This window comes from Lepisosteus platostomus, chromosome 20 (genome assembly GCF_059453375.1).
Source record: "Lepisosteus platostomus isolate fLepPlt1 chromosome 20, fLepPlt1.hap1, whole genome shotgun sequence".
Lineage (NCBI taxonomy): Eukaryota > Metazoa > Chordata > Actinopteri > Semionotiformes > Lepisosteidae > Lepisosteus > Lepisosteus platostomus.
The window spans coordinates 17,520,460-17,533,663 of NC_142630.1; the positions used below are offsets into that span (position 1 = coordinate 17,520,460).

General features: G+C 44.0%; 2 protein-coding genes across 2 annotated transcripts; both read right to left on the bottom strand.

Annotated features, from left to right (window-relative positions):
* Positions 1-979: 979 nt before the first annotated feature.
* On the bottom strand, positions 980-6,126 carry LOC148644697 (chymotrypsin B-like). Its single transcript, XM_088613924.1, has 7 exons — positions 6,058-6,126; positions 5,329-5,432; positions 5,039-5,118; positions 4,420-4,498; positions 2,742-2,922; positions 2,135-2,268; positions 980-1,442 (listed from the first exon to the last, which is right to left on the bottom strand). Exons 1-7 carry the CDS (start codon positions 6,107-6,109, stop codon positions 1,281-1,283), a joined length of 792 nt encoding a protein of 263 aa, XP_088470050.1. The 5' UTR covers positions 6,110-6,126; the 3' UTR covers positions 980-1,280.
* Positions 6,127-9,438: 3,312 nt separating this feature from the next.
* On the bottom strand, positions 9,439-12,746 carry LOC148644698 (chymotrypsinogen 2-like). Its single transcript, XM_088613919.1, has 7 exons — positions 12,604-12,746; positions 12,121-12,224; positions 11,856-11,935; positions 11,328-11,406; positions 10,491-10,671; positions 9,991-10,124; positions 9,439-9,657 (listed from the first exon to the last, which is right to left on the bottom strand). Exons 1-7 carry the CDS (start codon positions 12,653-12,655, stop codon positions 9,496-9,498), a joined length of 792 nt encoding a protein of 263 aa, XP_088470045.1. The 5' UTR covers positions 12,656-12,746; the 3' UTR covers positions 9,439-9,495.
* Positions 12,747-13,204: the final 458 nt, after the last annotated feature.

The window sequence follows — 13,204 nt, forward strand, 5'->3', positions numbered from 1 at the left end:
GTTTTCTTTCTTCTTTTCTTTCTTTTTTTTTTCAGCATGGAATAAACCTAGTACTTGTTCCTTTGCAGCCTACGCATGCTGACGCAGCTACCCACCTGAACTACTACTGCCAAAAGCCTGGTTCTCTAAGGGGAATCTCAATGGCCTCTGTGAATCCAAAGGTCTTTACTTTGTTATTCTGCAGTATCTTTGTAAACAACGTGTGATTACAGGTTATTCATTTGACAAGTCACAGATTTCCTTCCCCAGCAATGCTGATTGTATTTAGTGCTCCTGTGGAGCTCAGTGTTCTCCCACTGTCAGAGCCTGGTCATAACTAGCTGATATTAAGGACTCTTTTTGTTCAGCCAGACACCTGTGGAGACTGACACCATGTGGGTCTTGAATGTGCTCTGTGAATGATAGGGCTATTTTCAAACTGTTTTCCTCTACTGCAAAATTTATTTTATTTTGTTCTTTGATCCCCACACAGAATTCAGCTACAATAATATTAATGAAAAAACTATCTTTTCTACACCTTTATGGTCTTTCATTTCACGATATTTACTTTCAGAAATCTGCCTCAGGTGCTACACCTTTTGAAATTCCTGCTTTTAAATGACCCGCTGATGTTTTTCCTCTGCACATTAACCAGTGGGAATCCAGTGTCCAATGTTTAACAGAACTCTAAAACCAGCAGCAGAGTTCCTTTTCCCCTATTTCATGCTGTTCTTGATTTGAATTTCCTGATTCATGTTTGAAATAATATCTGTCTTAATCAGGCCAATTACAGATCATGCCTGAGATATAATCTGCTAGTTTAGCTATGCAGGACTCAACTTTTCTACATGGCTGTGCAATCTGTCATCTATTTAAAAATGGAAAGCCATGAGCTGGATCATATCAAACCATGGCTTCTTCCCAGGCATATCAGTGTAGAATTTAATTAACTTCAGTTCAATATTGTGTTTAGCATGTGTAACAAAAAATGAAACCCAAACACGTTTTAAATGTATCATTTATGACCAATGAAAATAAAACAGAGAAAACAGCGATGAGTAATGAGTTTTGAAATTGATCTCTAACGTAGAGACTGTTGTATTTGAAACTCTGAGGCTGCAACAGGGCTGAGTAGGTCTGGTCTACTGAGGCGACACCCTCCCCAAGGAGTTCTGCCAGGTGACCCCCTTGTGCCCACTCACACACCACAGTACTAGAAACCTTAACACATACGAGTCTGTCTGTGTCTATGGAGGAATAAATGAGGCCACACTGCCAGACTGCCTCTGCGCCTGCTGGCCTTAGTTTGCAGCCAGCACCTGGCCCACCCAGGAGCGCAGTGCGGTGACGCGGGTGTACACCGCCGGCGTGGTGGTCAGGCAGCGGCTGCTTCCCCAGGACACGATGCCGACCAGGTTCCAAGCGCCATTGCGTTCGCACACCAGGGGGCCGCCAGAGTCGCCCTGAGGAGAAGGACAGGGCCAGTCAGCTGGGGTCACAGACAGCCCACGGGTCTTCATACTGGGGGAAGCTGGCAGCTGTCACCCTGGATTCTATCTATAACAGCATGCACTGCCAAAGATAACTGTCCTGGACTGGTACAGGTGCAGCTCTCCAGACAGCTGCAGCATTCAGTGGTGCCAGCTGATTAAAATATCTGGAAGCAGAGGTTGTCTCAATCCAGCCTCTAAGGATTTTGTGGTCTTATAGTTTCTGTTACCTCTTTAGCTCTTAGGTGCTTAATTTGTTAAAGCAATAAACCAAAGTTTTTGTTTTATATTTCAAGCAATTCCTTATTTAAAGATATCTATAAAATCTGCTTTGAAACATGTCTTTTTAGTCCAGCTGCTTGAAGTACAGCTAGCTTGTCTTTGTTTGTTGTGAATGTACAGGAGACACAGGAGACATCCTCTGGTGGTCCTGGTTTAATTCAGAGACACCAGACCTCTCACTGGTCTCCCTTACAGTGAAGGAGAAGTGAAGTGTCTTACCTCACACTGCCATCTCATGGCAGCCTTTAGCAGTAACATGTATTCACAACGTCTCTGTACTGCCTGGATCACCATTTCAGACTAATACTGAGCTTCCTGAAACTCCAGGCCTTCAAGAAGATGTTTATCCTGTGTCAAAGCCCCTGCCGTGGGGCTGAACGTACCATGCAGGAGGAGGCTCCGTCTGCTCCAGCACAGATCATCATGTCAGTGATGCTATCTCCCCAGTGAGCCTTGCACTGCTCGGGCGACAGCAGGGGCAGGGCTGCCTGCTGCAGCTTGCTAGGAGTGAGGAGAGCTGGGGAGGAGAGAGAGGACCAACAGACCTCACACAGAGCAAAGACAGGACAGGCTAACAAGCCTTTCTATCAGGAGGCTCTATTTGCTTTGACTAACTCAAGTGGCCTATCTAGTCTTCATTGCCTCTCTTGGGGTAAATATTTATTGCGCCTGGAGAGACTCACATGTTATCTTGGGATTTTGAGACAAAATACCATACCTAGTTAATTCTCTGATTTTTTTTAACAGAGGAGTCTACAAACATGCTGCAGCTAGTGTCCAAGAATCAGCATAAAGAGTTATTTTCGCACTTTTCCCTGGGTTTCACTATGATTTAACATGTATTCATTTGGTTTTCCCCTGCTTCCCCTTGATTTGCACCATGCTTTTGCTTTTCTTGCTGTGTTAAACGTGACTTCTAGCACAATTTCACTATTTGCCACGGTACATCAGACACGTTCTGTGGATGCTGGCTAGATGTCAGTGACTCACCATTGTAGCGGGTCAGCCCCCAGCCAGTGGTGACACACCTGGTACCAGGGCTGTAGACATCTGAAGCGGCTGGCAGGCACACTGGTGCCACACGGGCATTCAGTGTTACAGGTGCAGTGAGCTTGATCAGAGTGATGTCATTGTCGATGGTATTGGGGTTCCACTGGGGGTGAGTGATGACCTGGGGGAGCAGACAGAGGTTAGAGAGGGGTCATGGTTCCTTCTCCTAGCTCCGCACACTCTCTTGAATTCTCACTGGTGACCTTGCTCTCTGCTGGAGCTGCACGGAGTTATTTCACTTCATCGTGGATAATAATGCAGCCACATACTTGGAATCTTGGCAAAATGAATCTGAGAGGCAAGAAGAAGGGAAATCAGTCCAATTGCCAGCAGCCATATCACCCTGCAACTCACAACTGGCAACCCACTGAAGCTAAGCAGGTGTGAGCCTGGTCAGTACCTGGATGGGAGACCTCCTGGGAAAAACTAAGGTTGCTGCTGGAAGAGGTGTTAGTGGGGCCAGCAGGGGGTGCTCACCCTGTGGTCCATGTGGGTCCTAATGCCCCAGTATAGTGATGGGGACACTATACTGTAAACAGGCGCTGTCCTTCGGATGAGACATAAAACCGAATCCTGACTCTCTGTGGTCATTAAAAATCCCAGGGCGCTTCTCGAAAAGAGTAGGGGTGTAACCCCGGTGTCCTGGCCAAATTTCCAATTGGCCCTTACCAATCATGGCCTCCTAATAATCCCCTTCTATGAATTGGCTACATTACTCTGCTCTCCTCCCCACTGATAGCTGATGTGTGGTGAGCGTTCTGGCGCACTATGGCTGCCGTCGCATCATCCAGGTGGATGCTGCACATTGGTGGTGGTGGAGGGGATCCCCATTACCTGTAAAGCGCTTTGAGTGGAGTGTCAAGAAAAGCGCTATATAAGTGTAAGCAATTATTAATTATAATTATTATTATTAGTTAAAGGATAATAGTGGCTGTAAAATATATAAATGGAGTATTATATATTAATATATTTTAATTATCTTCAACATGGTTTAATATAAGATAAGATCACTTTCTTAGCCATATACAATTTCTTGCATTAGGAATTCGTCACACACTTTTAGTGAAATGAGACGGAGCACAAGGGACTGTTCATTACCAGTCTTTTCATGCAATTTGATACCACAGCGTGATCCCCTTCACGCCTTCTCCAGGTTGACATTCTTTCTTTGCCAAGATTGATGGTTTTCTAATTACATTATTGAACTGATTGCGCATAAGAACGGTCACAGACTAGTGAAGGACATTTAGCCCATCTAGCAAACTTGTAACATTGAAAGAACAGCCTCTAAAGAGCTCCAAGGTAAGTCATATCAGTGGTAAGTAATATCAGTGTCTGCTGCTTTTTAATTGAATTCTTTATCAAATACAAATTTATTTTTTCTTTTTTGATTTATTGAGCATGAAAGTAATTGATCTGTTGCTAATTTATAGATTGGTCTCCAAGAGCTCAATTACTTTCTTCTAGGTTACAAACACATGAAGATAATTTATGAGTACCTACTCCAAGTCAAATCCAGAACACATTCAGTATTTGTAGTGAATTCTGCAATGATAGTTAATGTCTTTCGCTAGAGCTGGGAGCCCATGTGGCACCCAGAACGACTCCCTGGCCTGACCTTGCCCACTCTCATGGTCTGGATGTCCTCGTTGCTCTTGCTCCGGTCATGTTCTCCAATGACAACGCGATGGCTGGACCTGCAGAGCACAGACAAACTTCTTCCACACTGAAAGTAATGGGACTCAAACATCTCTCTGCCTTTTAACAATGTTTTTAATCTCTTTTCCCATTTAGAATGTTGTAGGTATAATACAGGATGACAAAGGGGACAAGGTTTTAGTCCAGAGCAATGAAAACTGATGAGGATGCAGGGACATGCAGTTTTCACACTGCAGCAGAAAGATGATTTCAAGAAAATGTGTATGATCAATGGAACCATGTGGGAAATAAAAAGGATGCAATCAAATTCCTCATGTCTCTGCAGCAAGTGTTAGAAAAAGACTAATCATTTGCACAAAAACAGTGAATGGTATGTGTTTTGAGGATTGAACAGACCATAATCTTGCAGACCACTTCTCAGACCTGCAGAACAGCATGTATAATTGGCTCTGGTCTCAGAGGATGTGCTGTCTGTCCTGCACACTCAAATCATGGTGCAACCTTTCACAGTTATCTGCTGTGGCGCAGTCAGCTATGTGCTGCGGGTTAGCCTGGTTCAGTGCACGGAAGGTACTGACCTAACCCCACAGTGAGCTGCGGTTACCACCCACTGCTCCGAGATCAGAGAGCCTCCGCAGAAATGAAATCCAATGGCGTCCTGTGTGCGGAAGATATGATAACAGCATTTCTTACACTGAGGCCTGTTTACTGCAAATACTGTCAGTTATCACATTGAAATGGATATTCCACTGAATGCACATATTGCATATATGGCATCTGTTTCCCTGGACACCCTTGAAAATCACCACCAGTCGCTGTCAGAACTAGTACAACCAATGATCAGAAGTGTTTAGCAGCAGGGAGTTACCTGCAGGGACACCTGCCAGGGCCAGGATCCTGGCACAGCCTCCTCTCCGTTCACAATCCGGGCGTAGCCTGTGATCACTGGCTTGATCTCCTGCACTCCGCACCCTGGCACAGATAGACCGACAGCCTGAGCCCAGGCACTGGCACACAGACCCAGAGTAACGCCTGACCCCTGAGTCACAGGGCTGCAGTACTGAGCCTTCTCAGGCTCTGGGCTTTAGGCTGATCTTTCTTGCAAAAATAAGAGCAACATACATTGCTGTGCACTGTGTGGATGTGCACAGCTGAACAGTGCTACTCACCAGAAACAGTTAGTGTTGTGGGTGCAATAATAAAGCAGCTTTAATCTATAAATATGTTATAGCTAGCACTGACACATTTAATAAGAGTAAATTACATATACAGTATAGTGCTAAGATAGCAGAAACATACTGGAAAATAATTTTTATAGTATTTAGATTGCAATTATACATATAATTTTATCGTGTTTCTAAAATGTATATGTCAATAACATTTCTGACATAAATTCATTCTGTAAGCAGCGGCAAGGTAATACATTTAACTGCCTCTGAATGGATTAGATTATTTTTGCCTTCAAGGAAGTTAAGAAGTGAAGCGTGAGGATCGATCCCTCAGTAACAGACTGATCGGAGCTGTGGTGTTCAGCCCTTGCTTACACCTGCGCCACAGTGTCACCTGCCTCGCTGAGGGATGACAGAGGATTAATTACCGTAAACTGTGCCAACGAGGGCCATACAGCCCACCAACAGGAGAAACGCCATGGCCGCGCTGGGTGAGCTAGACACGTCTCCTGGTTTTATATAACACGGCTGAATGTCAGAATGATGATAACTGAGAGACGTCCACCAATCAAAACTGAGAGGTATTGTTTAGAGCAAACAAACTGCTGTAACACATTAAACAAGACCTTGAAGAAATATCCCAGTCTGTTTATGACACAGCCTGGTCTTACAGAGACTGAGATCGTAAGAAGTGTAAGCCTTATGAGCAGACTTCTGTTATAATATATGTTGGCACTGTAACTACTGTACACTGACAATCAAATACCTGGGTGTTGTTAGCCTGAAGCAGTTCCACTGATCACCACATCATTAACGCTCCCTTCATAATGGAAACCTTTAAGGAATCCACACTTTGAAAGTCTTTGCAAAAGCAGACACAGAGCTTTATAATATCAAGAGTTACCACTCTGCAATGGCTGAGTGCAACTGGACACACAGGTGAAGACGGGCCGGCAGGGCGTCCCCTGTGCCTGAGTGGCCCAGCTGACAGGACAGAAGGGGGACTCAGGGGATCAGTGGATCTGACTGCATGCTCTGCACATGACAGCACAATCGCGCTAGATTAAACCCAGCTTGGATTAAGACTTCGACTGAGTCACTCATCACAAACTAAAAACTAAATCTCAGTGGAGACTTTGTAATGTCTGGCTTCAAAGATAATCTAAATCAAAGAGTTAGTTTTCTTGTTAAAATAGAGCTAAACGACAAGTGTCATTGGCTATAAAAGCAAAGGTCCACATTCATAAAATTATCTTTCACATTTCTTCAATTATCTTAAGAAATCATTTAACTATTTTAATATTTCCCAAGCAGTCTTACTAGGCTTCAATTGTGTCTGGTATCAGGACAATAAAAGACATTTTACCAAGAAAGATAGACACTTTAGGAGTCCTTAATCTTTGTCCACTGTCCGTATGACTGTGCCTGGACTATTGAACAATATTTGGATTTTCTTTACCTGTATCCTGTTCCACGTAATTCCCCCCTTCCTGGTTTGAGCTCTGCAGGAGCACAAGGTATGGGGAACAAGCTGATACTGCAAAAAACCCACAACCAACTATTTAATCCCATGTATTTATCTTTATTTTATTAGTTCACACATTGATACATAAAATAATTCAATTCTTTAAATCTTGCATTTTGTGACTAAACAGCTTTTGACAGACAGAAAATGACTGAGGTGTGAGTGAATTCCTGGCGATAAACACCTGTGTGCTGTTTATTTCAAATGCCCCGATAAGAGCGTCCTTATTCTTTGAGCAGGTGGGTATTTTCCTTTGTCCAGTATTTAAAAATACACTGTGAATTTTGTTTTCTGCTCCATGTGGAGGCACTTTCATAGCAACTCAAAATTTTATTTCCTTCTCATGTAGTCAGTTCAAGTGGAGCGTGAGTTAATGTACAGTAAAATCTTGCATTTTCTGCATTTCTTAGATTTATCCTCACTTTGTAGCAAAAGTTTAACCTATATTATGATATACTGCACAGTATGTATATCTGAATTACAAAGTGACAGAACACCTGTCCCGTTCCCAGTTCATTCCAATTTAACTTTATACATGTTTTGTGAAATACTGTGCCATATATGCCATATTTATGAATTGTGTTATATATTAAATTTACCAAGATTTTTACTATTAGTTTTTAACAACTAGACTATAACAAAAGTCTTATACTTCCCTGAAATTGACTAGAAGAGCTAATTGTGATGCTTTTAACTGCATGTAGTTCTGAATTCTGATGGATTCTTCATCAGTCTAAACCTGAAGAGTGCAGTCTTTGCTGCCACTTCAATGGTCATGTGCTCTGTTCCTTCCCAGATAGAAGGAACATGTTATAGTAAACTCAAAGTCTACTATAACATGGGCTTGGGAAAATCAGTGCCTCAAAACAGCACCACATGTGCATACTGTATATAGAATTAGATTTCAAGATCATTCAAAATTCCTTTTCCTGCTGGCATCATCAATGACAGAAACACTGCCAGCAATGAAATCACTGATGCTGTGACTTGTGGCACTGTAATACCAGGAGTCTCTTAGATAAAGGCTCCTCAGGCTTTGCATGGCTTGGCACCTCAGTACCTGTGTGAGCTATTATTGCCCTACTCCCAACCTCACAACCTTTGCTCCTCTGATTCTGGTCTCCTATCTGTCCCCCAAGCCCGTCTACACTCAAGGGGTGACAGGGCTTCTCCTGCTGTGCCCCCAAGATTTGGAACTCTTTCCCCAGGGATATCAGAGAGTCACCTTCTTTGAACTCCTTCCAATCCAGACTCAAAACCTTCTTCTTTAGAAGAGCCTTTACTTAACTGGTTCTGTTCTTTACCCCTCTGCTCCTACTGTATTTAGTACCCCCTACTCTACTCTCTCCTCTGTGTATTCTCATTGTGTTTATCTTGTGTATTTTAAAATGTTATTGTTGTTGTGTTGTTGTTGTCATTCTGTAAAGTGCTTTGAGAGGCCACGTTAAAGGCACTATATAAAATAAAGTTTATTATTATTATAAGGCTTCTGCTAAAGAACATGCCAATAATTGAATAACGAAAGTGTCTTTCCCACCCCTTGGAGCCTATTCCGCTCGGAAGCTAAGGATACACTCATCGGTTAAGAATGTGTGTGTGGTCAACTTCTGTAAACTAACACATTTCACATTTGTACAGGTGGTTTATAACATCATATTCACCAACTAAAAGGATTTTGCTACAGGTACTGTAATATCTGAGGAACCTTGTGCTGTCTTTGCTCAAACACAGTAGTTTTTGCCACCCTTTCATACAGTAACTCAGTTTCACAGGGGTAGGGATGGTAGAGTCTTTTAGCATCAGTATGACTCCCCCCACTGACTCCTGACCCCCAAGGGGAGAGAACAGCCATGTGACAGCTGAGGGTTACAGGGCCAGTGAAACTGACCAGGGCTGAGAAAACTGTGAAAGGAATCAGAAAGGTCAGATGAAAAAAACTGTCACATTTATCCTGAGAAAAGTTCAGAAACCTGTAGTGACAACTGAAGTGTTTTTTAAAATAATGATAGTGAGAAGAGGCCATTTCGATCATTTTGCACTTGAAAATACAAGCACAGGCACCTTGTACCATAAATTAAACAAATCAAAAATATTTTAAATAATTCCCTCCTAAAGAATGCCTACAGTATGTAAACTAAGCAGAGTTTACTGATTCAAAGAAGCATAAATGTACCAACAATCCATAAATTGCCTTGGGCTGAAAACCGTTTTTCAGAACTGTTTATATAAGGGGCATTTGTGAGTAGACCACAGTTCCAGGTAATGATGACACCAGACAGGAATATTTGCACTAAAAGCTCTTTATTGAGGAGTAAGAAAACTGAACACAGCTGTCTCTGTTCTAGTTGGCAGCCAAAGTCTGGTCGATGAAGGATCTGAGCTTGGAGACGCGGGCGTAGACTCCGGGCATGGAGGGGGAGCAGGTTCCACTGCCCCAGGACACAATACCCACCAGGGTCCAGGCCCCATCTTTCTGACAGACCAGGGGGCCACCGGAGTCACCCTGGAACAGATACACAGAGTCAGGGACTGATGCCACACACTAAAACTCAGCTAGCAAACATCCTCCCAGTGACATGCAGGAGTTTTTTCTTTGCTAAGATTTCTTTTTATTACTACAGCCATTGCATTAACAACTAACTTTAAGATCTTTACTGTGAATCCAAGGCAGAATATCATTACTGAAATAATGTAGTAGAACCAGGCCAGTAGACCACCATGCAGGTTCAGAAAGTGACCATTAATAGTGTAGACGTCCAGTAGTGTGGGAGGCTATGGAGCTGTGCTGTGGGCTGTATGAGAGATGAGGGCTGCAGCTGGAGATGGGGACAGTTACCATGCAGGAGGAGGCTCCATCAGCCCCAGCGCAGATCATGAGGTCGGTGATCTTGGTGCCCCAGTACTGCTTGCACTGCGTGTTGGTCAGGAGGGGCAGGGAGGCCTGCTGCAACAGGGCAGGGGTGTCCGCAGCTGGAACGAGAAGTGGAGTGGTTAGTGCTGGGAGAAGCTGCTCCAGTTGCACACTGCATCACTGTGATGCAGACCGACTGCAAATTTTTGTATTTTAGTGTATAGTGTTTTGTTAAAACCTTCTTTAATTACAGAGAACCGAGCAGAAAATAACCCCCTGGTAATATTAGAAAGAGCAATAACTCCATGCAGTGTCCTAACCCTGCACTGTCCTGCTCTGCTTGTTGAAAAGTACTGTACAGGTCACAGAGTTTCTGCCTGTAGCAGGGTCAGGGGTCCTTGGCAATACAGTGATTACAGATACGCTCAGGTCTGGGAGAGGGCTGAGGTGTGCTGGGGTCTGGAGGTCCAGGCCGATGATGTTACCATTGTGCTTCGTCAGGCCCCAGCCAGTGGTCACACACATCATGCCCCCTGGGAAGTCGTCTGAGGCCTCACTCACGCACACGGGAGACACACGGACACCCAGCCTGGCAGAGGTAGCCAGCCTGATCAGAGTGATGTCGTTGTTGATGGTAAAGGGGTTGTACTTGGGGTTCTTGAACACCTGGGACAGACAAAGGAGCAGACCCAGAGCTGGGTAACTGGGGTCACACATTCTGAGTTGCCTTTTTTAAGTGCTGAAACTCGTCATTCAGAGTGTCAATGGCACAAACTGGCACAGCTTCCATTCATCATTCTAATTCATTCCTTTGTGCAGCATTCATCATTCAAAATCTCACAATTAAAAAATAATTAGCATGCAAAATCATGTAATAAAAATCACTTTCTTCCCATTAATGACATATTCATATACATAAAATGATATCTAACTGGATTTCTAGAGGCTTGTCCAGAGTGACTAAGGCGTATGGGTACACAGACTTGAAACTCTGTCAGGAACTGATAAGTCAACCCAGAGTGAAACCAGGATGTGATTCAAGAGAAATCTCAGAGGAAGACAGCTTGGGTCTGAAATCAAGTATCATTTTCATATATAGAGAGTTATTGGAACCAGGCACCAGCTGCCTGTTGAAGCAGATCCCCTGGAATCTGTCTAGAAAGGACAATACAAGATCCTTGAATCCATATCCTCCAGTACCAGCAGTCTAATTAGCAAGATGGGGTACATGTGCTCTGCTGGTTAGAGTAAGAGCTGTCTTGACAGAGCCGTGGTCAGTGAATGGCCCTTCCAGGTCAGCCCAATGCGTCAGCTCTGCTCACCTGGCCAACTCTGATGACCTGGATATCCTCAGCAGGTGATGCGCGGTCGTGCTCCCCCAGGACGACAAGGTGGGAGGTCCTGTAGCAGACACATGGATTAATCACAGAGAGTTTCTGCTGTCATGATCACAGGGGTTCACACAGTTATTCACAGATCACAGGGGTTATTGGGTCTGGAATCAATGCTGATGGAAGGGGGTGAGGTGTGGTGATCTATGCAAAAGTACCATGTCAACACAAGGCACAGGGCCTGACATACTCTGTTGTGTACTTTACTGTATTCAAAATGAACAGATAGGACCAACACTGTACCGTACTGGATAGGTACTGTAGAAAAAGAGGGGTTTTAATAGTCTACCAACTGACACAGGTATGAAGCATTTGAAAACAGACCTCAATCAAGTATGTTTCTTGGTAGAAGAATGGAGCTGTGGTCAGGGCTTCCCAGCCTGTGTGCTCAGACTGGAGACATGCTGCACTGACCCAGGACCTAGGGCCCAGGGTGTGAACTGGTCTGGCCGGTCTCACCTCACTCCGCAGTGGGCTGCTGTCACTACCCAGTCCTGGCTGATCAGAGAGCCACCGCAAAAGTGGAAGCCAGTGGAGTCCTGAAACACCAATTTATATTTACTTAGTTTTGCTTTAATGCATACCGTGAAATTAAAAAAAAGGACTAAACTTTCACTTTTTCCATCCTAAAACTCTCATTCTTAGAAGAAATTCAATACAGAAACAACATTCTGGCTGCAGATCATGAGAAAAGTGCAGGAAGGAGGAGTGGAAGAGCTCTTGCCTGCAGAGACACCTGCCAGGGCCAGGAGCCGGGGATGGCTTCCTCGCCGTTGACGATCCTGGAGTAGCCGCTCACAACTGGCTGGATGGCTGGGGTCCCGCAGCCTGGGGCGCGAGCAGACAAGGCACAGACATTACAAGGAAGGAGCAGCATGAAGCATGTTCACCATTTTATTTTTAGATTACAGCACATACTGTAGTTCCATAATAGACGAGAAACCAGAGAATCTGTAATCTGGTCGTAACTGATCTTTCAAAATGAGGAAATTACATTTTTCTTTACAATAACCAACATCCTTCAGCTATCATTTTTAAAATTAGTGTCATTATACTGAATAGTTCATCTTGGCATCTCGGCCCTCTCGACTGGAAGCCCACCCCAGCAGAGCAGCTCTCTCAGTGGGAGACCCTGGAGACTATCGAGCTCTGACCAGCAGTGCTGGTGTCTGAGGAGAAGCAGCATCACGGTAATACCATCTCTTACCATAGGCAGCGCCGAGGAAGGCCAGGCAGGAGAGGATCCACAAGAAAGCCATGTTTCCAGTTTGTTGTGACCAGTGGACCAGCGCAGGGTTTTATATACACTGATCAGGCAAGGAAATGAGCTTATCTTATCAGCTGTGTTTGAAGAACTTGGTGTTGCAAGGATTCAGGTAACATTTTCACACAGTATTGCCCCAGAGGCCTTGGAAAGAGTCACATTTCCCCTTGATGTTCCCCGAATACATACGTAGATACTGAATTTAATTTCTAGCTGGATATGCCAAAATGTTAAATGAAATGAAAATACATTATGGGTCAGGTTTATGACTTGTATTTATTTGAAAAATGAACATTTATTTTCCCTAATAAATAAATAAGTAAAATTATAGCATAGTAAGTAAACTTATTTACTAATAAATACGTAAATAAATCTGTCTTCTGTACACTGCCAAGAAGAAGGATGCCTGGTACAGAAGACACTGTAATTTCCACGCAGGGGAGACTGCACTGTAGCCACTGTGTGGCTGGGACCCCTGAGCTGTGGGCCTGTGTTGTGGGGTTCTGTAGGCAAAGAACAAGGAGCACCAGAAAGCTTTGCTGTC

Bases quoted from the DNA above. Each gene is read 5' to 3' on its own strand.
- LOC148644697 (XM_088613924.1), bottom strand. From the start codon at position 6,109: ATGGCGTTTCTCCTGTTGGTGGGCTGTATGGCCCTCGTTGGCACAGTT. The intron at 5,433-6,057 runs GTAATTAATCCT...TATCTGTGCCAG, and splicing joins CCTCGTTGGCACAGTTTACG to GGTGCGGAGTGCAGGAGATC. The intron at 4,499-5,038 runs GTCAGTACCTTC...TGTGCTCTGCAG, and splicing joins GCAGCTCACTGTGGGGTTAG to GTCCAGCCATCGCGTTGTCA.
- LOC148644698 (XM_088613919.1), bottom strand. From the start codon at position 12,655: ATGGCTTTCTTGTGGATCCTCTCCTGCCTGGCCTTCCTCGGCGCTGCC. The intron at 11,936-12,120 runs GCAAGAGCTCTT...TTGGTGTTTCAG, and splicing joins CCTGGCAGGTGTCTCTGCAG to GACTCCACTGGCTTCCACTT. The intron at 11,407-11,855 runs GTGAGACCGGCC...TGTCTGCTACAG, and splicing joins GCAGCCCACTGCGGAGTGAG to GACCTCCCACCTTGTCGTCC.